General features: G+C 43.5%; 1 protein-coding gene across 1 annotated transcript in view; it reads right to left on the bottom strand.

Annotated features, from left to right (window-relative positions):
• Window positions 1–786: 786 nt before the first annotated feature.
• Window positions 787–24,941, bottom strand: part of CD247 (CD247 molecule) — a 107,419-nt gene continuing 83,264 nt past the window's right edge. The window contains exons 4-9 of the mRNA XM_044284115.1: window positions 21,801–21,854; window positions 21,399–21,473; window positions 15,004–15,036; window positions 14,386–14,439; window positions 4,330–4,371; window positions 787–2,184 (exon numbers count right to left, since the gene is read on the bottom strand). Of these exons, the coding sequence (XP_044140050.1) occupies window positions 2,128–2,184; window positions 4,330–4,371; window positions 14,386–14,439; window positions 15,004–15,036; window positions 21,399–21,473; window positions 21,801–21,854 (315 nt within the window). The 3' untranslated portion in view covers window positions 787–2,127. The remainder of the gene's footprint in view (window positions 2,185–4,329; window positions 4,372–14,385; window positions 14,440–15,003; window positions 15,037–21,398; window positions 21,474–21,800; window positions 21,855–24,941) is intronic.

Below are 24,941 nucleotides of genomic sequence, written 5' to 3'. Positions count from 1 at the left end.
ATCTTTGTCTTATTCCAGACAACGCCTTTAAGTTTAAAAAATAAATACATTTTAAATGGTAACTATAAACATATGCTGTAAAATTCCTTTAATCTGGAAATAAAGATACATAATAGACCCTGGATTATCAGAGACTTTATTGTAAATGTAATCTAATAAATTATTACAAAGTTATATTTCATCTTCTGCAGTCAGATTTCAGATTATTTTACAAGTATGTGGCGGATTATCCGAGTTTCTGGACTACCAGATGTCGGATTAAAGGAAGTTTATCATGATTTTCTTGCACTGACCATTATTGCCTAAAAACACGCGCACACAAAATATTTTTAAAACGTCACTTTATTAAAGCAAAATATCATAAGTGAAAACCTACACATTTAGGCCTCATGCACACGACAGTTGTTTTTCTCGTCCTCCGTTCCGTTTTTTTTGCGGATGGGATGGGAACCCATTCGTTTCAATGGGTCAGCCAAAAAATGCTGATGGTTCATCCGTTTGTGTTCCGCGTCCGTTGTCAGTGTTTCCCTTCAGCAAAAAAAAAAATAGTGCATGTCCTACTTTTTTCACATTTGCGGACAAGGATAGGCATTTATTACAAGGGATCTGTGGGGAAAAAACGGATGCCGCATCCGTTTTTTTTATTTTGCAGACGCAAAAAACAACTGTCGTGTGCATGAGGCCTTAGGATGTATGCACACAACTGTATGTGTTTTGCGGATCCATTGTAACAATGCCTAAAACGGACAAGAATAGAAAATGTTTTTTTTTTTGGGGGGGCTACGGAACGGACATACTGATGCGGACAGCGCACTGATGCAGACCCATTGAAATGAGTGGGCGCACATCCTATCTGCAAAAAGAAACAAAACGGAACAGACACTGAAACAAACAATGTTCGTGTGCATGTAAATGGGTTGACCAATAAATAATCTTTTTGAAAACCGAAGCTGGCCGACCTCTGCGGGTCCGTCCGGTCATGTAAGGAGCAGGTTGGTCGGTCCCGGTGGCTTTCCAAATGGATATGCGCCCCCCCCCCCCCACTCTGACGTCCTTTTGCATTGGGTATATAGAGGGTTGTCATCCACTTCGAGTCCATGTTACGTCCGCGCCATAGAAATATAGCATTTTGACTCCATTCAAAACATTTTTAAAAAGATTCAGGAAGGGTCAAAACTTGTCCCGTGGGAGCCAAGAAATGACCTAACAACCTCCAGATTTCTTCATCTTGTAGTCCAAGAAATACGGTAATTCTTTATGGCGTTTATATGTCGATTTTTTTAAAAATTAATTATTCCCAATAATACAGATTTTTCAAAACGCTTCATATATTAAATTCAATGCAGAAATCAAGAAAAATATTTACAGCCAAAAAAGTCATTTACAATCGGCCCGTAGACTGGATGAGGCCGTCCAGAAGATCTCTGACCCCGCAGACCTCCTTCAGTGTATCTTACACGTCATGTTCTGAGCTTAGATCTTATACTCCAGTCACAGCCAAAGCTGAATTCAGGATCTTCCTCGTGTCTTTTAATCTTAATGGATATTGTATGGGCTCCCACAATGCACTAGCAACAGGGCATTGGCGGAAGTTAGCATTTTTGCTTGGGGTGTGACTGGAGTATAAAGTTTATTGTAACTCCTAATTCGTACCAGATAGGTCAAGCAAAGTTTTTGCAAGGTTGCGCGTGGTTTTAAGCGGATATAAACTTAGAAAAAGGTGTGATAAGTAGATACAATTTTGTATGAAACGAATGCCGAGGCAACGGTGCGGTACGCCGTGTGTGCGCCTGCTATGACCTAGATGTTCATACAGACCAGCCGGGAGGCAAAACGAAAAAATGTCTCCTTTCTGACAGAAACAGCGCCCACCTGTCCATGGGTTGTGTCTGGTATTGCAGCTCAGCTCCATGCAATACCGTACGCAACCTGTGGACAGGGGGGGCCCTGTTTTTAGGTAAAAGCCGCAATGTTTTTTCAGATCCACCCCACCCCCACCTTTTAGCCTGTGCTTTGCATTTTAGATTAAGTCTCGCTTCTTTTTGAATAACGTAAAAGAATTAAAAAATATATTTTTTTTATGATTTCTGAAGAACTCCGGGTTGAAATCTTCCTTTTGCGGTTCCCTCAGTGCAAAGGCTGCATCTGCAGAGCGTCGTATGTGTCTCGGGCTGCACTTAATCCCTGAGGGCAAAAATAAAATGAAGTTATATAGGAATATTATAAGAAGTATATAAATACAATGTATTATATAGTATTGTACGGTCATAGGGGAGAAATGTTCTCCAATGAGAAATCGGGGGTTAATATTGAAACCCCTTAACAGAGGACAGAACCCAGGTGACTATATTATGTTCCATCTTCAGCGATGACATCACACAATAAAGGCTGGACGGTCCAGTACTCCCTTTTATAGTGACATCACTTAAAGGGTTTGTCCAGGATTAGAAAAACACGGCTGCTTTCATCCAAAAACAGCACCACCCCTGTCCACGGGTCATGTGTGGTATTACAGCTCTGCCCCATTGACTACAGTGGATCCCAAAAACAGCACCTCATCCGTCCACAGGTTTTGTGCGGTATTGCATTGACTCCAATAGCGCTGAGCTGCAATTCTAGACACAACCCGTGGACTGGGGTGGTGCTGTTTTTGGAAGAAAGCAGACATGTTTCTCTAATCGTGGACAAACCCTTTAAGTGATGTCATCTACTATACAAAAGGATGTCACTATAAAAGGGCGTACTGGACCGTACAGCCTTTGTGTGATGTCATTGTGCTGGACCGTACAGCCTTTATTGTGTGATGTCATCGTGCTGGACCGTACAGCCTTTATTCTGTGATGTCATCGTGCTGGACCGTACAGCCTTTATTGTGTGATGTCATCGAGCTGGACCGTACAGCCTTTATTGTGTGATGTCATCGTGCTGGACCGTACAGCCTTTATTGTGTGATGTCATCGTGCTGGACAGTACAGCCTTTATTGTGTGATGTCATCGTGCTGGACAGTACAGCCTTTATTGTGTGATGTCATCGTGCTGGACCGTACAGCCTTTATTGTGTGATGTCATCGTGCTGGATCGTACAGCCTTTACTGTGTGATGTCATCGTGCTGGATCGTACAGCCTTTATTGTGTGATGTCATCGTGCTGGACAGTACAGCCTTTATTGTGTGATGTCATCGTGCTGGACAGTACAGCCTTTATTGTGTGATGTCATCGTGCTGGACAGTACAGCCTTTATTGTGTGATGTCATCGTGCTGGACAGTACAGCCTTTATTGTGTGATGTCATCGTGCTGGACAGTACAGCCTTTATTGTGTGATGTCATCGTGCTGGACCGTACAGCCTTTATGGTGTGATGTCATCGTGCTGGACCGTACAGCCTTTATGGTGTGATGTCATCGTGCTGGACAGTACAGCCTTTATGGTGTGATGTCATCGTGCTGGACAGTACAGCCTTTATGGTGTGATGTCATCGTGCTGGACAGTACAGCCTTTATGGTGTGATGTCATCGTGCTGGACAGTACAGCCTTTATGGTGTGATGTCATCGTGCTGGACAGTACAGCCTTTATTGTGTGATGTCATCGTGCTGGACCGTACAGCCTTTATGGTGTGATGTCATCGTGCTGGACCGTACAGCCTTTATGGTGTGATGTCATCGTGCTGGACAGTACAGCCTTTATGGTGTGATGTCATCGTGCTGGACAGTACAGCCTTTATGGTGTGATGTCATCGTGCTGGACAGTACAGCCTTTATGGTGTGATGTCATCGTGCTGGACAGTACAGCCTTTATTGTGTGATGTCATCGTGCTGGACCGTACAGCCTTTATTCTGTGATGTCATTGCTGGAGGTGGAACATAAGGTTGTCACCTGTGTGCTGGGCCCAGGTTAAGCTTCTGCCCCAAGATCAGTGGCGCTATCTGGTGCAGAGGTAATAGTCACACCTGGGCACAGGTGCCCGAGGGGGCCCAAAAGAGCCCTGTGCCACATAAAGCAGGGATGGCCAACCTGAGGCTCTCCAGATGTTGCAAAACTACAACTCCCAGCATGCCTGGACTGCCAACAGCTATCAGCCTACAGCAGGGCATGGTGGGAATTGTAGTTTTACAACAGCTGGAGAGCCACAGGTTGGCCATGCCTGACATAAAGGATTATAAATAATTGGTGGGGGACCTGTTACATTGGGGCCCAAAAATTTCATGATACACCTCTGCCTGGGATCCAAGCCTCGAGTGAAGCTTCTGGTGACCGGGCAGATCTCCATAGATTTTTACTGTCACAAACTCAAAACGTTTTTCAAGAAATAAAATTTTCCGGATTGTTACCTGATAGACGGCGTCATTTCCTTTCCCTTTTCTTCTGGGTTGCTGGAAAGAAAAAAAAGAAGAATCCCATCAATTCTCACATTGAAGAGCAGATCCCGCACCCCACAGTCGTCTTAACTCTATTTTGACTCTATTTATAAGAGTGATCCGACCCAATCAGACGAAGGTTCCGGTGCCCATGGTCGGAATGTTCCCACTTGTCTTTGGAGTGTTCAGAAGTGTGACCGTCACCCCGACTCCATATCGAGAGGACACTTCCTGATTTTTAAGGCTACAAGTTGTCATGTGACCTCACTCGGCTTTGCCTATTGGCTGATAAAGCAGATAGGGGAGCGGCTTATTTGTCCTGTTCTAGTTCAGCAGTAGTAGCACCTATCGAAGAAGCCTTACTTTAAATGGCCGCCCTAAAACATCACTTATTTATTTTTTTTAATCTAGGAGCTTAATTTTTGTCATACAGAGCTCCAAATCCCCTGCACAGACGTAGAGATAAATAATCAAATCCTGTCTGCCTGCAGCCACCACTAGAGGGAGCTCACTGCATACAGTTTACATACTGAACTCAATACTGGAACAGTGGGCAGAGAGCTCCCCCTAGTGCTGACGGCGGGTAGCTGGCATTTTAGCTTTTTACCTCTATGTCTAATATCAGCATATTGGAGCTCTGACCATTATAAAGATAATTAATCCACACATTTAAAGGAGAACATTCGCTTTAAGCTGGTGGTAAACATTAGATTCGCTGACGATCTCGTAACTAGGATGACTGGAGGTAAACAGGGAATGGAGAAATCGAACTTCAAGCCACCTGAGATAAGCGGCGGCAGAAGTCTGATTGCTGCTGATTTCCATTCCTACCCTTATGGGTATGTTTTACAGTGAAGTTGTGGAGGTCAGCATAGAAATATGATACACGAGCACTTTTTATCCATCACATAGGCAATTATATAAATGGGGGGGAGGGTAAAGGCCCCTATAGAGTAATTATAATGTATGTGCCACGTCCCACATGAAAGGGTTAAGCCGGCATAAGGCGTCCGCCTGTTCTCCGCAGCTCAGCCCGCCTCGTGACGGGGGCTCCAGAGCCGAAAAGCATTGTTATATATTTTTTACTCGTCGCTTTCCTCCCTCGTATCTTTTATTTTTTTTCGCTTTTCCGCGCTCCTCTCCTTCCCCTGATAGTTGTACATTGCAATAAACGTCTTGGCGCTCTGTCTGGGTGTCAGCGAGATATAAAGAGCGTTCTCCGGTAGCGCTCAGCGCCGTGCCATTTTATTTTATAAATATATACGAGCAAAGTATCTGACATTATCAAAATAAATAGGTAAACCCACCGGGGCCCCATCTCCGGCCTGAGCGCGGAGAGAACACCGGACATAAAGAGGCCGGGATTAGACAAGGAACATTTTTCTTTCTTAGAGACTCGAAAGCGATGGATCAGGAAACGTGAACTTTGAGATGATTGTTCTAACGTCTCCTCGTTAATAAGTCTTACTCCCCCCCCCCCCCCCCACCCCCACCCCTCTCGGAGAAAAGAACATGGGTCTCTGTGAGGTACAGTAATATATCACCGGCGCCATGGCCGTTGTCTTAAACATCCAGATACATGTCAATGACTGCACGGGTGATGGCGGACACAGCCGGCGCCGGGAGAAATTCAGTTGCCACTTCCAAGATGTAAATAGTCATCTGCATTAGACGGCCTCTACTAAATTGATGGAGGGGTACTCGTCCACCTTGGCTCTAGAGCAGTGTTTCCCAACCAGTGTGCCTCCAGCTGTTGCAAAACTACAACTCCCAGTATGCCTTGACAGCCTTTGGCTGTGCGGGCATGCTGGGAGTTGTAGTTTTGCAACAGCTGGAGGCACACTGGTTGGGAAACACTGCTCTAGAGGGCCACCCATGGACCTAGGAAACATCTGACGCCTGTTGGGCACCAATGGAGAACCCCAAGGAAAGTGGGCTTTTATCTAATGATTTGAGACCAGACTCCGGCTCTGACGCACAAAAAACAAAGGCCAGTAGAAGACGACCCCGTTGGGGGCAGATGTTAGAGCCAAGCCCCTGTCACTCAGGTCCTATCTTACCGATGGTTTACAAATAACCGATTGGACCTCATTCAGACTTCTGGCAGCATTGCCCCACGGCCCAGCTCCCACATGGTGGGAGACCCCCGAATCCCCAACCACTAAGGCCTAGTTCACACAAACGTTTTTTTTTTTTTGCGAGTGTAAGGGCCGTTTTTTTGTGTTCCGTATACGGAACCATTCATTTCAATGGTTCCGCAAAAAAACGGAATGTACTCCGTATGCGTTCCGTTTCCGTATTTCCGTTCCGTTGAAAGATAGAACATGTCCTATATTTGGCCGCAAATCACGTTCCGTGGCTCTATTCAAGTCAATGGGTCCGCAAAAAAAACGGAACACATACGGAAATGCATCCATATGTCTTCCGTATCCGTTCCGTTTTTTCTGAACCATCTATTGAAAATGTTATGCCCAGCCCAATTATTTCTATGCAATTAATGTATACTGTACATGGCATACGGAAAAACGGAAAGGAAACGGAAACACAACGGAACTCAAAAACGGAACAGCGGATCCGTGAAAAACGAACCGCAAAAAACGATAAAAGCCATACGTTCGGGTGAACTAGGCCTAACACTGCTCTGATCTTGGGTAGTAGTCTGTATGAGATGGGGGGCCAGGCGAGCGGTCTGCACAACAGTGAGGAGTAATTTATCAATGGGGGGGGGGGGAGACATAGATATGAGATACATACAGTGCCTTGAAAAAGTATTTATACCCCTTGAGCGTTTCCACACAATGTATTTTATTGGGATTTTATGTGATGGGCCAACACAAAGTAGCAAGTATGTGTGAAAAGAAAATGATACACGGTTATCAAAAAAAAATTGAAATAAAAATCTGGAAAGTGTGGGGTGCCTCTGTATTCCGCCCCCTGAGTCAATACTTTGTAGGACCACCTTTCACTGCAATAACAGCTGCAAGTCTTTTGGGGGTGTCTCTACCAGCCTTGCACATCCAGAGGCTGACATTTTTGCCCATTTATTTTTATTTTTTATTTTATTTTTTTAAATAGCTTGCGCTCAGTCAGATTGGACGGAGAGCGTCTGTAACGAGCAATTTTCCGGTCTTTCCCCAGATTCTCCTTGGGATTTAGGTCTGGACTGTGACTGGGCCGTTCTAACACATGAATATGCTTTGATCTAAACCCTTCCATTGTAGCTCTGGCTGGATGTTTGGGATCGTTGTCCTGCTGGAAGGTGAACCTCCACCCCAGTCATTAGTTCTATCCATCTTCCCATCATCTCTGACCAGCTTCCCTGTCCCCCTCCCAGCAGGATGCTGCCACCATCATGTCTCGCGGTGGGGATGGTGTGTTTAGGCTCATGTGCAGTTAGTTTTCTGCCACACACGGCGTTTTGCATTTATACCAAAAAGTTCAACTTTGGTCTCGTCTGACCAGAGCACCTTCTTCCACATGTTTGCTGTGTCCCATATATGGCTTGTGGCAAACTGCATACGGGACATCTTATGGCTTGCTTTCAAAAATGGCTTTATTCTTCCCACGACTAATGGTTGTCCTGTGGACAGATTCTCCCACCTTAGCTTTGGATCTCTGCAGCTCCTCCAGAGTGACCATTAGCCTCTTGGCTGCTTCTCTAATGAGTGTTCTCCTTCCCTGGACTGTCAGTTTAGGTGGAGAGGACCATGCTTGGTAGGTTTGCAGTTGTGCCATACTCCCTCAATTTTCAGATGATAAATTTAACAGCGCTCCGTGAGATGTTTTATACCTAACCCTGCTTTACAACTTTATCCCTGACCTGTCTGGTGTGTTCCCTGGTTTTCATGATGCTGTTCGATCACTAATATTCTCTAACAAACCTCTGAGGCCTTCACAGAACAGCTGCAGTTTTTTCACGAGAATACCTTACATACAGATAGACTCTGTTTACTAATTAGGTGACTTCTGAAGGCAGTTGGATATTATTTAGGGGTATCACAGTGCAGGGGGCCACACATTTCAGATTTATATTTATAAAAAAAATGGAAAACATAGTATTTTCTTTTCATTTTACACACACACTCACTATTTTGTGTTGGTCTATCAGATAAAATCCCTATAAAGTTCATTTAAGTTTGTGGGTGTAATGTGAAAAAAAAATAGGCAGAAGTTCAAGGGGTATGAATACTTTTTCAAGAGGCGCTGTAGATAGATAATAGACAGATAATTAGATGTGTGATATTGGATTGCTCTCTTGTACTGATCTCGGTGTTTGCCGTCAGTTACAATCTGCTCTCGGGTTTCTTGTAATTAACAGTAAACAGCCGACTTTCACTTTTCATTCTGATCCCCGGATTCACTTTCACAAATACATTACTTTCAATTTCATTCTCCAGTAAAACCTGTGATATTCCCCCGGGAGATTTTCCTCACTGTTGCGTGGGAAAATTACAGGTTGTTTATTACCCTGACAATACGGAGGAACAGGGTAACTTTGTGCCGAACAAATATCTCGGTGAATGTCTGTTTTCTTGGTACAGGTTACATTTATAAGAAAAATAAACATTCATGTATGAAATTAAGATGTTAGGAATCGGATAAACTCATTTCTTTTTTGTTTTGTGTGATTTGATAAATATCACGTTGCTGCATAGTAATGTTTAAAAAATAAAATAATAAAAGTTTTAACGTTTCCAATCAGAAATGAAGACTTCAGGTTGATTATAATCACTATTCTGCTCACCACTAGGGGGAGCTCTATGACAGATCTGTCTGCAGTAGGATCCTGGGCGCCAGAGCCGTTATTGCTTTTAAACCTCCCTCTGCATTTAAAGGGACAGAACACGTAGATTTTAAAAAATCTGGCAGAGAAAGGGGTTAATTTGCGCCTCATCCTTTCCATGTTTGGCTGGAAGATGACTGACTGACTGGGGGGGGGCGGCTTAGTCAAGGCGTAGGGCAGGCATCCTCAAACTGCGGCCCTCCAGCTGTTGCAAAACTACAACTCCCAGCATGCCTGAACAGCCTACAGGTATCAGCCTACAGCAGGGCATTGTGGGAGTTGTAGTTCTACAACAGCTGGAGGGCCGCAGTTTTTGAGGATACCTGGTGTAGGGTTTAGTGGGTCTCCAGACAGCAGCCTTACAGCCTGAGACGGGTCTGAGGAGGAGGTGGCAAGTGCCTATCTTCTAGGACACACACAGAAGAATTAGGGGTCGGTAACCTAGTTGCTGTACAACTACAACTCCTAGCATGCACACTTGCTTGACTGTAGTGAGAACGCCCCTAGAAGTGAACAGATCATGCTGGGAGTTGTAGTTTCCCAACAGTTGGCAGCTGCTGACCCCTGCCCTCCATCTTTTATTATTTTTTTCTACAGAAAACCTTCAATTTATGACTTTTCTGTCTTTATAAAGACAAAACAGAAGCAGCCTGTGCGAGGAGGGACGGGGTTTGTCTTCTGCTCCAGGAGGGGTTTGAGCTGTGAAACGCGTCAGCGCCGCGATTGATGAGACTCGCAGGAGAGAAATGAGCATCCGACTGTCCAGGGAGAGCCGAGATTTATTGATCTGAATTTCTAGGCAACCCAATATGGCCTCTCAGGAGGAAATCGGATCATCGCAGCTTTAATGACTCGCAGAGGGTGTTCTATTTTTTGTTTTCCTACATCTTCTGTTCATAAGACAATATGGGGGGGGGGGGGGTTTGGAAAGACGCGGCTGTCGCCAAGGACATACGTGCCATAGATCCCATCCATACAGCAGCTATAAGGGCCTGACGGTGCGAGGACTATTGTGGGGCTCATATACCCAAGGTTATGAGTAGTATATAGAAGGAATACCAGAATATTCCGGTGAGCGGCGTAAAACGGCATCGCTAGTCATACCTATATTTCTGGGGGGGGGGGATTTTGTTGCAAAAGTTATCATTTGTCCCCAATGTCCCATATAATGCATTGGGAAACTGTAAAATAAAAACACAATAGAAATGACACGATCTTTATTCTGCAGGTCAGTACGATTCTAGCGATTTATCAAATTAAGTTTTGTTTTTTCCCCCCTCAGGTTTTACGATTTTAAATAATTATCAAAAATGTGTGGATTATCACCAGTATATGAAAGCCAATAATTTTTAGTTTAGATATTTTATACATTTTTATTTGATTAATTTTTTTAGTTTAAATATTTTCATTTTTTTTGTTTTTATTGTATATATTTTTAGTTTGTTTTTTTCCATCTACGGAGCTTTAGGGATTTTTTTAATAAATGTTTTATTTTATATATTTAGTAATATTTTATTTGTTTTTATTAAATATTTATTTATTTTATTTATTTCTCCACCTACAGAGCTGCCAGGTTTTCTTTCCTTTTTTTTATTTTATATATTTTGCTATGTTTTATATTTCCATCTACAGGACGGTGTCGGGGCTTTTTTTGTAATTTTTTTTATTTAGTTTATATATTTTCATACATTTTTATGCCTTTTTTTATTTCTCCATTTACAGAGCTGTCAGGGCTTTTTATTTTTACATTTTATTTTGTTTTTATTTTATATATTTTTATATTCTTTTATGCATTTTTTTTATATCTCCATCTATAGAGCTGTGTCAGGGCCGGTTTGTTGCCGGATGAGCTGTAGTTTTTGTAGGTACCATTTTAGGGCACTGAGGTTATGGCTTTTCAAACACTTTCTGTTTCAGTTTTTGGTGGAGTGTTGTGGCCTAAAAAGGGCAATTCTGCCTTTTTATTTTTGTTTTTGTTTTGGCGTAAACCAATGATATAAAATAAAAAAAATAAAAATTTGCATGACGATATAAATAATTTTCTTTTATTTTGTTAGTTATAAATGAGGCTTGAATCCTACACCACACATCCTATTACGCCCTGCCCCTGCAGTGAGATGGCAGGCCCAGTGCCTTTTACTAAGCCCACGTGATTGGGTCGTAGGGGGGGGACGCGCGCGCGCATCGGACTGCTCAAACACTGTGCTACTGACTGAAGCATCTAAGTTCTCAGTCATCTCACACCCCAGCCGCTGCGGCCAGGTGTCGGTTGTGTAAAGCCTCATTCACACGTTCGTGTCCGTGCTTAAATCCATGTAAAAGGGGGTCAGTGAGTTGGGTCCGGGTGTCATCTGTGTTTTACGGACACTGTGTTCAAAGCATCTCTTCCTACAGATGGCGTCCGTGTTGCATCCGTGGTTTTCACGGACCCGTAGACTAAAATGGGCGTGATTTATCCGTGAATAGAGCATGCATCCGTGCTAAAAAAAACGCCAATGTGAATGGGGACGTGTGCTGTCCGTGGAGCACTGACCTGTGAGTGAGGCTTAACAGCCGCTGTGTAGGGTGTGGGCTTTGCTCCTACATATTGGACGTTAAGGGGTTAAAAAAGCGTTGCCCTGGGGGGGGGGGGGTGTTCTTCTAGATATAAGAAGTCACAGTTCCGCCCTGCAGTGATTATTCGGTAGAACTACAAGTACCAGCAGGCTGCCCTCTGCAGCTGATATCAGGCGTGCAGACAGCGCAGTATTTTCTCATTGCCTCCGGAGGAACAAAGCAGACGGTGCAGATATTCTACGTCTGCAGCTCGTGCCCGCTGTGCCATCTGCTGCCTCACTGAACAAACTGCACCTCGGAGAGCTGGCAGCGGCGGGCACAGGCCGCACATAACACACTGTGCTTTATGCCCTAATAATAATAATACACTGTAACAACACCGCCTCCCAATACAGCGCCATATACCACAGTCACCGCCTGAATGCTGCTCCCACTACTGCTCTACGCCGGCACAACACCGCCTATATCTATGGAGCCGCGCAGGAATATATCGGGCAAGTGCTAAACACGCCATTCCTGAATGGTGTACGTTTTATAAAAAAGTTCTGCCGTTTTTTGTTTTTTTTAATACCGGTACTTGTTTCAATTCCTTTTCATTTCAAGATCTCTGCTAGCTGTCATTCAACACAAACATTCTTATTTACACCCAAAAGCTGCACACACCTGATACATCTCACAGCTGAGGGTTTGCTACAGTGTAAACCCATCGCAGATCCCTCCTCTGTCCTGATAGATTGTTACATTGTATCCGATGCAATTCTAACAAACCCAAAGTTTTGCTCAGCCTTTCAGTCGCTGGCAGCAAGCAGGGATCTTGAAACAATGGTGAGGAATTGAAACACAGATTATTTTGGAGAGATGCTGAACTTTTTATTATATAATGATTAGGATTTATTGACATGATTGGAAAATCCCTTAACCCTTTCAGCCCCAGAGCATTTTCCGTTTTTGTGCCTCCGTTTTTTTTTTTTGTTTTTTTTACTCCCTGCCTTCCCGGAGTCGTAACTTTTTATATTTTTCCATTCACATGGACATATTTGGGCTTGTTTTTTTTGCAGGACAGGTTTACTTTCTAATGGCACCATTTAATATCGCATACGATGTTGTGGGAAGCTGGAAAAAAAATCCAAATGAGGTGGAATTGGGAAAAAATGCAATGTTGCCACAGTTTTGAGGTTTGTTTTTATGGCATTCACTGTACGGTAAAGCCGACCTATTCTCCTCATTCTTTGGGTCAGTAAGATTACAGCGATGCCACATTTATATAGTTTTTATTGCGTTTTTAGTACTGAAAAAAAAAGTAAACTTTGGAAAAAAAAATTTCCTTTTCATCGCCATATTCTGATCCTCATATCTTTTTTTATAGTTATGTCGACAGCTTTGTAATGGCTCATTTTTTCCGGGGGGATCTGTAGTTTTTATTGCTACTATTTTGTAGTCTGTTTGACGTTTTGATAATTTTTTATTCAATTTGTTTGAGGAGTTGAAGTGACGAAAAAATGGTGAATCAGCCTTTTTGATTTCTTTTTTCCATTATGGGGTTCACTATACAGAATAAATATGTTTAGATTTTAATAGTTCGGGCATTTTTGGATGCAGTGATGACTATGGTGTTTTATTTTATTTATTTTTATAATGGGAAAAAAGGGGGTGATTTTGAATTTATATATATAATTTAATTTTTTTATGTCACCCTCGCTGACTATGGGAAGCAATTTCTACATTCCGTCTCCCTTACATTGCAATTCATGGCAGATTTGCTATGTGGAACCACTACAATAGCAGAGAGACCCAGCCTATCGCAGACTATGATCGCCCCCCCCCTGATTTTCTTAGATGCCGCAGTCACCATTGACCATGGCATCTGAAGGAATAAATGACTGCGATCGGTGTTATCGCCGATCGTAGACATTAGCCCTGGGTGTCTGCTGTTTAAAACAGCAGAAACCCGGCGACTAGGCAAGTGCAGCGGGCGCCGCCTTTAAAGACCCAACTTCTGCCGCTGTCATGAAGGGGTTAAAGGGGGTAGTCCCAAGATTTAAACCTTGTCCCCTTTGCACAGGATAAGTCATAAATGTTTGGTCTCCGCTGAGAAGCTGAGTACAACGCTCCGCTATACCATAGACAAGAAGGGAGCCTCAGTGCGCATGCTCGACTGTTGCTCTTTGATACGAGGGGGCACAGGGCCCCTATTCTGGGGATGGGTGGGGGTCTCAGCAGTCAGACCCCCACCTATCAGAAAGGGTTAAATCTGGGTCAACCACTTAAAAGGCATTTTACAAACTAGCAGAGGACTGCGTTTTCTGTGTGCGACAATGCAAAATTACAGCCCGCGTCGGTTATTTCCAGCCCTAGGGCTACAAGGTGACGCGACTGCAGGTGAGGTGTAGCACCTTCACTGGGCCGGACTTTTGTCACCCTCACAAGGTTGCTTGCCTTGTTTTGTTTTCCCAGCGACACCACTGAAGTCCTGTCACGGTGGTCCCACAATTTTACCGCAACTCGTGGACAAGCGCACCTCCCCAGAGATGATAAAATGCCTCCGTCCAGATTTCTTACATCTGATCATTTGCTCCGAAAATACAGTTAAAACATCAAGTTCTAAATGATTTACCCCAATATTCCAAAACCGAACCGCTAACACAGAATTATCCCAATTTATACAAATTAGGCCAAAAAATGGCACCAACCTGCTTGACTCTGATGTCGCTGTAGGGATCGCTCATCTTGTCTCTCTGCAGGCCCTGAAATGTTACATGGGAAATGATTCAGCATCTTTACAAGTCAAGGGATTCACATGAGCCATCAGCTGACGGGACTGAGAAGTGCTACTCTGCAAACAGAATGATTTTTCAACCCTTGTATCTCAAAAACGGCTGAACATTTTTAATAACGAACAATTGAAAAACGTATTTTTTTAGCCCAAAATGAGTAAAATGCAACCATAAAAAATTGCCAAAAAGGTGTCCATAGTCTTTAACCGAGTATTCTGGCTGTCATACGTTATAGATAACTAGGGGTCCTACCACTAGAGTCCCACCAGTCATGAGAACAGGGACCCATACCCCTTGTGGCCTCCTTATAATATCCCTGGACAATGATTTAGTGCACGGCCAGATAGGGACATATTTTTGGGAGACACCGGGTACAGTGGTGACCGAGGATAGTGCCACAGAATATTCTATCCCTTTCTGGAAGATTCTTAAAGAAACATCACAGCATTGTTCCCGTTTCTCCCAACCTCCTCCCCTCCACATGATCCACCGCTTATTACAAAGATCTTCCATATCGTCGCCCAGGATACTTACGTGATAGACGGAATTATCCGGACTCTTCATCTGCTGCAGGAGAAACCAGAGATGATTATTACACAGCAAGTAAATACATTATAATGATTTTTCATGCTATGCTGAGGGCTGTCTGCTATTTTGATTCCTTCTCTTTAGATATGGCTCTCATCATTCAGCCAACATTTGCCATCATGCTTCTGGCTTTGCAGAAACTGAGGAGACGGTGTCTCATAACCCTACCCTTGCTGTGTCACGAGTCCTATGTATATCGGTGACATACATCGCTGAACCCCTAACTCACATTGCAGAGTCTGTGTATTCCTGTGTGATGCAGCTTCAGCCTGTCTCTCCTGCCTCCTGCTTGTGATGGGTTTCTCACCCTTACAAGCGGTAGAGCGGTGTGAAGCTGCATCTCATCGGAATACACTGGAGATTCTGCAAACAGCACTAACAGATAAGAAGCTGCCTAAAAGCAATGGGCCATTGCCTTCCTGTGTCCCTCCTCTAGCTACATCACAGATATCTGTGGCGGGAGGAGAGCATGGGCATGTGGGTAGGACCGTACAGTAGAGGTGATGCCCTACAGACAAGGGACTACTCACCTACTGCCATTGTACTCGATGCGCAACAGCCTGGCTAGCCTTGAACACTTAGGCCTATTGCACACGACCGTATGGCTTTTGCAGTCCGTTTTTCATAGAACCGTTGTTCCGTTTTTTTGTTTCTGTTTCCGTTTTTTCCGTATGCCATATATAGTAATTACATAGAAAAAATTGGGCAGGGCATACAATTTTCATAAGATGGTTCCGCAAAAACGGAACTGAACGGATACAGAAGACATACGGATGCATTTCCGTATGTGTTCAGTTTTTTTTTTTGCGGACCCATTGACTTGAATGGAGCCACGGAGATGGAAACGGAAGGCATACGGAGTACATTCCGGGTTTTTACCCTGAACCATTGAAATGAATGGTTCCGTATACGGAAGGCAAAAAACGGCCCGTAAACGGAAGAAAAAACCGGTTGTGTGAAAGAGGCCTTAGTGTGGATCCTGCTGCTGCAATCTGCCTGTGTGGCTGTGGTACCCACCGGAGCGGTCCATGAAGAGACCTTCACCTACTATATCACTGCAGTCCCATAGGGCAGACGTGATATCTTTATCAGTACTGGACAGAACCAAAGAAGGTGAAGGTGAGTGAGGAGTCGGCTGAGAGGTATTAGAAGGGATGTGATAGATGCTGATGTAGTTCACAGGAAGTCACTCGCACAGGAGAGAAATGCATGGATGTCACTGCGCGGGGCTGAAACCACTTACACTGCTAGGATATTGCTGGTGAGCGTTATATGTCCAAGTATAGGTAAAGCCCCCTGATCCCTACTGCACCTGCAGCGCTCATGTGTCATGCATCATCATGTCCACTGCAGCCAATCACTGGCCTCAGCAGTGACATGCCATTCATGCCCCGTGACCACCGAAGAGTGATGAGCAGCAGCGGCTATATTCTAATATTTTGTAGAATATTCGTCATATATTCGAGAATTCGATATTTTATTAAATGCGAAAAATCGTCAATGTAAAAATCGCGTAATGCGAATTCGTAACGCGAAATACAGGCGTGGGTCACTTTGGCTACATTTTTCAAGCTGCTATTTTTTCCTGAGACTGGAGAAAATGGTTGACACGGTAGAACATTACATTAGACCAGCTTTATATGCAGATAGAGTCAAGTGCTCCAATATATTTGCGATTGCGCTAATCGGCAGTGATTAGAATATTTTTTCGCAACTTCCCATTTTAGCGGGTCTGAGTACAGATTACTGATTGGTGCACTAAGTGTTGTTGTGAACTTGACGTTGCTTCCTTCTCATTGGCCCACAAGCAAGAAGCAGAGAGGAATCATGTGATCAGATGGGAAAAAAATACTGAATATTCGATATAACCAATATATAGCACTATATTCTAAATCTTTGCGAATTCTCGAAGTGGCGATATTCGCGATAAAAATTCGCCATTCGAATATTCGCGCTCAACACTACCACTGAAGCCAGTGATTGCAGTCACAGAACCGATGAATAGGACAGCATCGGTATAGGATTGGATCGGAGTGGCAGGGACCGGAGCGGTGCTGCAGGACCAGCTAGACATAAAGGTGAGTAAGGTTTTTTTGTTTTTTGTTTTCTATTATTTTATTTCATTTTACCCTCCTCCCTGACGAATTTTACAAAATCCTGAAGAACCCCTTTATTGAAATATTGTATTCATTTTTTTTTTATTCAAGATCCAGGACCAGACTACAAACAGGGTTTGTTTGTAGTCTGTAACCATGGAGACACATAGGACATAATAGGAGCTGTCAACACAAAACGGTAGGATTTATTTTTCCAATTAATTCAATGTAATCCTTTTAGGTATTCATTGTTTATTTCATCTGTATTGAAGCAAAACGTATGAATGCCCTCTACTGTTTAACACCATGTGCTTTTTAGGGCCAACATTTTGTAGGAATTAATTTCCTAATATATCTTTATAGCATTCAGGACTGTATCTTTCTGATACATAGTTCCAAATCCTCCGCGTAGACTTAAGAGTGAAATGCTGTAATGTGGACTGCATGCAGCGACCACTAGGGGGAGCCCAACATTCTGTTGTTTGCAGTACGCTCCTGAGCTCCCTCTAGTGGTGGCTGCAGGAAGTCTGAACTTGTTTTATTTCATACTCTGGCAATGCAGGGAATTTACAGCTCTGACCGTCATAAAGGTATATGAATCAGCACAGAATGCTGGGCCTAAAAACATTCTGACAAAAGGTAGAGATCCGCTTTAAAGCACATGGAATCACAATCTCTGTGTACAATGTCTCTGATTTTGTACAGACCCTTATCCCCAGGCTCCTGTTGTCGCCCGCCTGGGCCAAATAATTGGCTGTATGGTTCTCGTCTCGGCGCTGGCGGCAGCTGCAGTCGGGTTTATTTGTATGTGTCGCTGCTCCCATCTCTGCTCAGAATACATCACTTATTGACAGAAATGGCTATAAAGCTCTGCTCCTGGAGTACAAAGCCGCCGTCGCCGAGGCTCGCCACTTCAAAGACCCAGAAAGCTTTTTGTTGTTTATTTTCCATGGTGGCTGTGGCCGTGTGATGTCTCCCCTCGTACCTGCAGCGCCCGTACCAGACGTGAGACATCACAGGAGGGTAGTCCGCGCCTTCATACGGCGGGGGCACATTGGGAATCAGAAGACTGATGGGAGTCTCTCCTGAGGTTTGAGAGGCGCTCGGCTATCGTCTCAATCATTTCATCTGTCTGCAAAGCTAGAACCAGAGATCTTCCCATTTATGGATTCCCTTCAGGCTGGCAGCTCAGGGAGTACAGTGGATATAAAAAGTCTTCACACCCCTGTTAAAATGTCAGGTTTCTGTGATGTAAAAAAAATGACCCAAAGATAAATCATTTCAGAACTTTTTCCACCTTTAATGGGACCTATAAACTGTACAACTCAATTTGAAAACAAACTGAAATCTTTTAGGTGGAGGGAAGAAAAAATATAAAAATAAAATAATATGCTTGCATAAGTGTGCACACCCTCAAACTAATACTTTTGTTGAAGCACCTTTTGATGTTATTACAGCACTCAGTCTTTTTGGGTATGAGTCTATCAGGCACATTTTGACTTGGCAAGATTTGCCCGCTCTTCTTTGCAAAAACACTCCAAATCAGATTGCGAGGGCATCTCCTGGGCACAGCCCTCTTCAGATCACCCCACAGATTGTCAATCGGATTCAGGTCTGAGCTCTGGCTGGGCCATTCCAAAACTTTAATCTTCTTCTGGTGAAGCCATTCCTTTGCTGATTTGGATGTATGCTTTGGGTCGTTGTCATGCTGAAAGATGAAGTTCCTCTTCATGTTCAGCTTTCTAGTAGAAGCCTGAAGGTTTTGGGCCAATATTGACTGGTATTTGGAACTGTTCAGAATTCCCTCCAGCTTAACTAAGGCCCCAGTTCCAGCTGAAGAAAAACAGCCCCTTGGCATGATGCTGCCCCCACCATGCTTCACTGTGGGGATGGGGTTGTTTTTGGGCCAAACATATCTTTTGGAATTACCAAAAAGTTCACCCTTGGTTTCATCAGACCATAACACCTTTTCCCACATGCTTTTGGGAGACTTCAGATGAGTTTTTGCACAATGTAGCCTGGCTTAAATGTTTTTCTTGGTAAGAAAAGGCTTTCATCTTGCCCCTCTACCCCATTTTGCTATTGGGAGGCGACTAAGAAAATTTCAGGAAAGACCAACTAGAGCAGCTGCACTTTATTTGGGGTTAATCAGAGGCACTTTACACGATGGCAGGTGTATGCTGACTCCTATGTAACAGGATTCTGAATGTGATTGATGAATTCTGAACACAGCTACATCCCCAGTTATAAGAGGGTGTGCACACTTATGCAAACACATTATTTTAGTTTTTTTTTGTTTTCTTCCCTCCACCTAAAAGATTTCAGTTTGTTTTTCAATCGAGTAGTACAGTTTATAGGTCACATTAAAGGTGGAAAAAGTTCTAAAATGATTTATCTTTGTCTAAATTTTTTTCAGCCCAGAAACCTGACATTTTAACAGAGGTGTGTAGACTTTTCATATCCACTGTATGTCCTTTCTGCTGAAGCTCTCTCCCTATAACAGCTAGCGGTGTGTATCTTTTCTGATTCAACTCTCTCCCTATCACAGCTTGGAGGGGAGCGTCCTTTCTGCAGCAGCTCTCTCCCTATCACAGCTCAGGAGGTGTCTCCTTTCTGCTGTAGCTCTCTCCCTATCACAGCTCAGGAGGTGTCTCCTTTCCACTGCAGCTCTCTCCCTATCACAGCTCAGGAGGTGTCTCCTTTCCACTGCAGCTCTCTCCCTATCACAGCTCAGGAGGTGTCTCCTTTCCACTGCAGCTCTCTCCCTATCACAGCTCAGGAGGTGTCTCCTTTCCACTGCAGCTCTCTCCCTATCACAGCTCAGGAGGTGTCTCCTTTCCACTGCAGCTCTCTCCCTATCACAGCTCAGGAGGTGTCTCCTTTCCACTGCAGCTCTCTCCCTATCACAGCTCAGGAGGTGTCTCCTTTCTGCAGCAGCTCTCTCCCTATCACAGCTCAGGAGGTGTCTCCTTTCTGCAGCAGCTCTCTCCCTATCACAGCTCAGGAGGTGTCTCCTTTCTGCAGCAGCTCTCTCCCTATCACAGCTCAGGAGGTGTCTCCTTTCTGCTGTAACTCTCTCCCCATCACAGCTCAGGAGGTGTCTCCTTTCTGCTGCAGCTCTCTCCCTATCACAGCTCAGGAGGTGTCTCCTTTCTGCTGTAGCTCTCTCCCCATCACAGCTCAGGAGGTGTCTCCTTTCTGCTGTAGCTCTCTCCCTATCACAGCTCAGGAGGTGTGTCCTTTCTGCAGCAGCTCTCTCCTTATCACAGCTCAGGAGGTGTGTCCTTTCTGCAGCAGCTCTCTCCTTATCACAGCTCAGGAGGTGTCTCCTTTCTACAGCAGCCATCTCCCTATCACAGCTCAGGAGGTGTCTCCTTTCTACAGAAGCTCTCTCCCTATCACAGCTCAGGAGGTGTCTCCTTTCTACAGCAGCCATCTCCCTATCACAGCTCAGGAGGTGTATCCTTTCTGCTGCATCTCTCTCCCTATCACGGCTCAGGAGGTGTGTCCTTTCTGCTGCAGCTCTCTCCCTATCACAGCTCAGGAGGTGTCTCCTTTCTGCTGCAGCTCTCTCCCTATCACAGCTCAGGAGGTGTGTCCTTTCTGCTGTAGCTCTCTCCCTATAACAGCTCAGGAGGTGTGTCCTTTCTGCTGCAGCTCTCTCCCTATCACAGCTCAGGAGGTGTGTCCTTTCTGCTGCAGCTCTCTCCCTATAACAGCTCAGGAGGTGTGTCCTTTCTGCTGCAGCTCTCTGTTAATGTCACAGCTTCTGACAGTAGATATGACTGGTAGCAGTTGAAGGATTAAACTGAGCATGTGCAACCACTTTCGTAGGTGGTCATGCACATTGCTAAACAGATTAAACAGCAAAGGTTTCCATTATAATGCGGTAAAGAGAATATCTCACAGCTGGAGCATATTTGTAACAAAGTAACTATTTTTTCACTGTGAATTATATTAAAATAACATTTAAAGGTGCCACAACCCCTTTAAAGGAGATTTCCACATGACACATAAAACTAGCCATCTATTTGTAAGTTAGGAGCTATGGCAGCAGCAAAAGTTTGGGGATTATGTTCGTTTCATCACAGAGATATTGGTGGTTTACAGCTCAGATGTGGCGGCCTTTTTTAATAGGAAGTAAGATATGAAAGAGAGAGATAAAAACCAGTGAGATATATACATGATGGATGATGTAGATGGATAATATACTCATGTACAATGTAGAGGTTATTAGTTACTTACTCTGGTCATTACTTTTTCTGCATTTCCAGCAATATTGATCTTATCATAAGCCTCTTGGCCACGATTTTGAAGTTTCTGGAAATAGTGAGAAGATCGGTGTTATATGGGGGTAGGACACCTTATATGTATGTGGGGCTGGTGTCAGGAGCAACATTCTGATAAATTACCCCGAGCCCTTGTTTCCTAATAACCAGAACCGTCGGGTAAGACGAGGATGGAGCTCCTATACCTTCACTTTTCTGGACCATTGGGGGCTTTACTTCTGGCCCTTTTACCAGTTGGGTTTTCTTTAGATGCTATATGATGGTGGGGGCCACCTGGGGTCTCAAACCTCAGACACTTGGCAGAACCTCAAGGACGTGACTAGGTGGTCATTAAAGGTGAAGCGTCGGTGATACTCACGCTGTACGTCTGTTCTGCCCTCTCATCACCGTTCACTGGACCTCGCTTTATCAGCTGAATAAACCATAGAAATGTTAAATATACAGTGAACGCAATAAACAAAGTGAGAAACGTTTCAGAAAAACGGTCACAGTAAAGCTGGCCAGACATTTGAGATAATGATCCGCTGCAGTGCCGATGAACAGCCAAAGTTTCCAGCACAGCAGATTACATTCTCAGTGGTTGCGAATGCTCGTTCGAGCTAGTTTCTCAAACAGTCGGCCAGAATGGCTGAAATTGGCCATTCCAGCGGGCTTTAATCTTGTGTATGGCCACCTTAAGAAAGCGAGCAGCGTGTCGCAGAGCAGGAGGAGCTGAGCAGAGTGATATGGGAATCATCTGGTACATTTTATAGAAATAATATCCATCAGGTACTAATAAGACCACCCACTGGACTCCTCAGTATAGAGAGACCAGACACTGATAAGACCACCCACTGGACTCCTCAGTATAGAGAGACCAGGCACTGATAAGACCACCCACTGGACTCCTCAGTATAGAGAGACCAGGCACTGATAAGACCACCCACTGGACTCCTCAGTATAGAGAGACCAGACACTGATAAGACCACCCACTGGACTCCTCAGTATAGAGAGATCAGACACTGATAAGACCACCCACTGGACTCCTCAGTATAGAGAGATTAGGCACTAATAAGACCACCCACTGGACTCCTCAGTATAGAGAGATCAGGCACTAATAAGGCCACCCACTGGACTCCTCAGTATAGAGAGATCAGGCACTGATAAGACCACCCACTGGACTCCTCAGTATAGAGAGATCAGGCACTGATAAGACCACCCACTGGACTCCTCAGTATAGAGAGATCAGGCACTGATAAGACCACCCACTGGACTCCTCAGTATAGAGAGATCAGACACTGATAAGACCACCCACTGGACTCCTCAGTATAGAGAGATCAGACACTGATAAGACCACCCACTGGACTCCTCAGTATAGAGAGATCAGACACTGATAAGACCACCCACTGGACTCCTCAGTATAGAGAGATTAGGCACTAATAAGACCACCCACTGGACTCCTCAGTATAGAGAGACCAGGCACTGATAAGACCACCCACTGGACTCCTCAGTATAGAGAGATTAGGCACTAATAAGACCACCCACTGGACTCCTCAGTATAGAGAGACCAGGCACTGATAAGACCACCCACTGGACTCCTCAGTATAGAGAGATCAGGCACTGATAAGACCACCCACTGGACTCCTCGGTATAGAGAGATCAGACACTGATGAGACCACCCACTGGACTCCTCAGTATAGAGAGATCAGGCACTGATAAGACCACCCACTGGACTCCTCAGTATAGAGAGACCAGGCACTGATAAGACCACCCACTGGACTCCTCAGTATAGAGAGATCAGGCACTGATAAGACCACCCACTGGACTCCTCAGTATAGAGAGATCAGGCACTAATAAGACCACCCACTGGACTCCTCAGTATAGAGAGATCAGGCACTAATAAGACCACCCACTGGACTCCTCAGTATAGAGAGATCAGGCACTTAAAATTATAAAGTACAAGTTAAACTAAATCTGGCATAAAACTACACAAAAAATAAGCTCACAAGAAGAGGATGTTGGGATGAAACCTTCTATGTGTGACTGTAATGATAACAAATGTACTTACAATATTAGAGGAAAGGAGAAATTTATGGAGGAAAAAAAATGGATATGGCCTCTAGATTGGGGTGTAATGAAGGGGCCACCTGTGTCTGGATGGTGACACTGAAACTGTGGGAGCTGCTCGTGCTTGTCAGTGGATCAAATATTCCTCTGTACTGGTGTCTGTCTGAGCCGGCCGGAGCCTGTTCACCATGTGTGCATACGTAATTATTTTCTTTTTTTTTGTCAATGACTGCAAATATCAATCTGCTCAGCTCCTCCTGCTCTGTAACACGCCACTGACAGATTACACTATGTGTCTTAGTAACCACTAACAATATATTAATTAATACTGTTCAAATGTGCAAGTATATAACTAGTCTAATACTGCTCCTATGTAATGTACAAGAATATAACTACTATAATACTGCTCCTATGTAATGTACAAGAATATAACTACTATAATACTGCTCCCATGTACAAGAATATAACTCCTATAATACTGTTCCTATGTATAAGAATATAACTACTATAATACTGCTCCTATATACAAGAATATAACTACTATAATACTACTCCTATGTATAAGAATATAACTACTATAATACTGCTCCTATGTATAAGAATAGAACTACTATAATACTGCTCCTATGTACAAGACTATAACTACTATAATACTGCTCCTATGTACAAGAATATAACTACTATAATACTGTTCCTATGTATAAGAATATAACTACTATAATACTGCTCCTATATACAAGAATATAACTACTATAATACTACTCCTATGTATAAGAATATAACTACTATAATACTGCTCCTATGTATAAGAATAGAACTACTATAATACTGCCCCTATGTACAAGAATATAACTACTATAATACTGCTCCTATGTACAAGAATATAACTACTATAATACTGCTCCTATGTACTAGAATATAACTACTATAATACTGCTCCTATGTACAAGAATATAACTACTATAATACTGCTCCTATGTACAAGAATATAACTACTATAATACTGCTCCTATGTACTAGAATATAACTACTATAATACTGCTCCTATGTACAAGAATATAACTACTATAATACTGTCTCCTATGTACAAGAATATAACTACTATAATACTGCCTCCTATGTACAAGAATATAACTACTATAATACTGCCTCCTATGTACAAGAATATAACTACTATAATACTGCCTTCTAAGTACAAGAATATAACTACTATAATACTGCTCCTATGTACAAGAATATAACTACTATAATACTGCTCCTATGTACAAGAATATAACTACTATAATACTGCTCCTATGTACAGGAATATAACTACTATAATACTGCCTCCTATGTACAAGAATATAACTACTGTAATACTGCCTCCTATGTACTAGAATATTTGTGTTATTGTGTATTACATGGAAATTTAATTTAGATAATTTAATTAATAATTATGAACTGAATCATCTGC

Source organism: Bufo gargarizans, chromosome 3 (genome assembly GCF_014858855.1).
Source record: "Bufo gargarizans isolate SCDJY-AF-19 chromosome 3, ASM1485885v1, whole genome shotgun sequence".
In the NCBI taxonomy this organism is placed as follows: domain Eukaryota; kingdom Metazoa; phylum Chordata; class Amphibia; order Anura; family Bufonidae; genus Bufo; species Bufo gargarizans.
The sequence above is the reverse complement of the archived record's forward strand: the minus strand, read 5'-3'. Positions and strand labels throughout refer to the sequence as shown.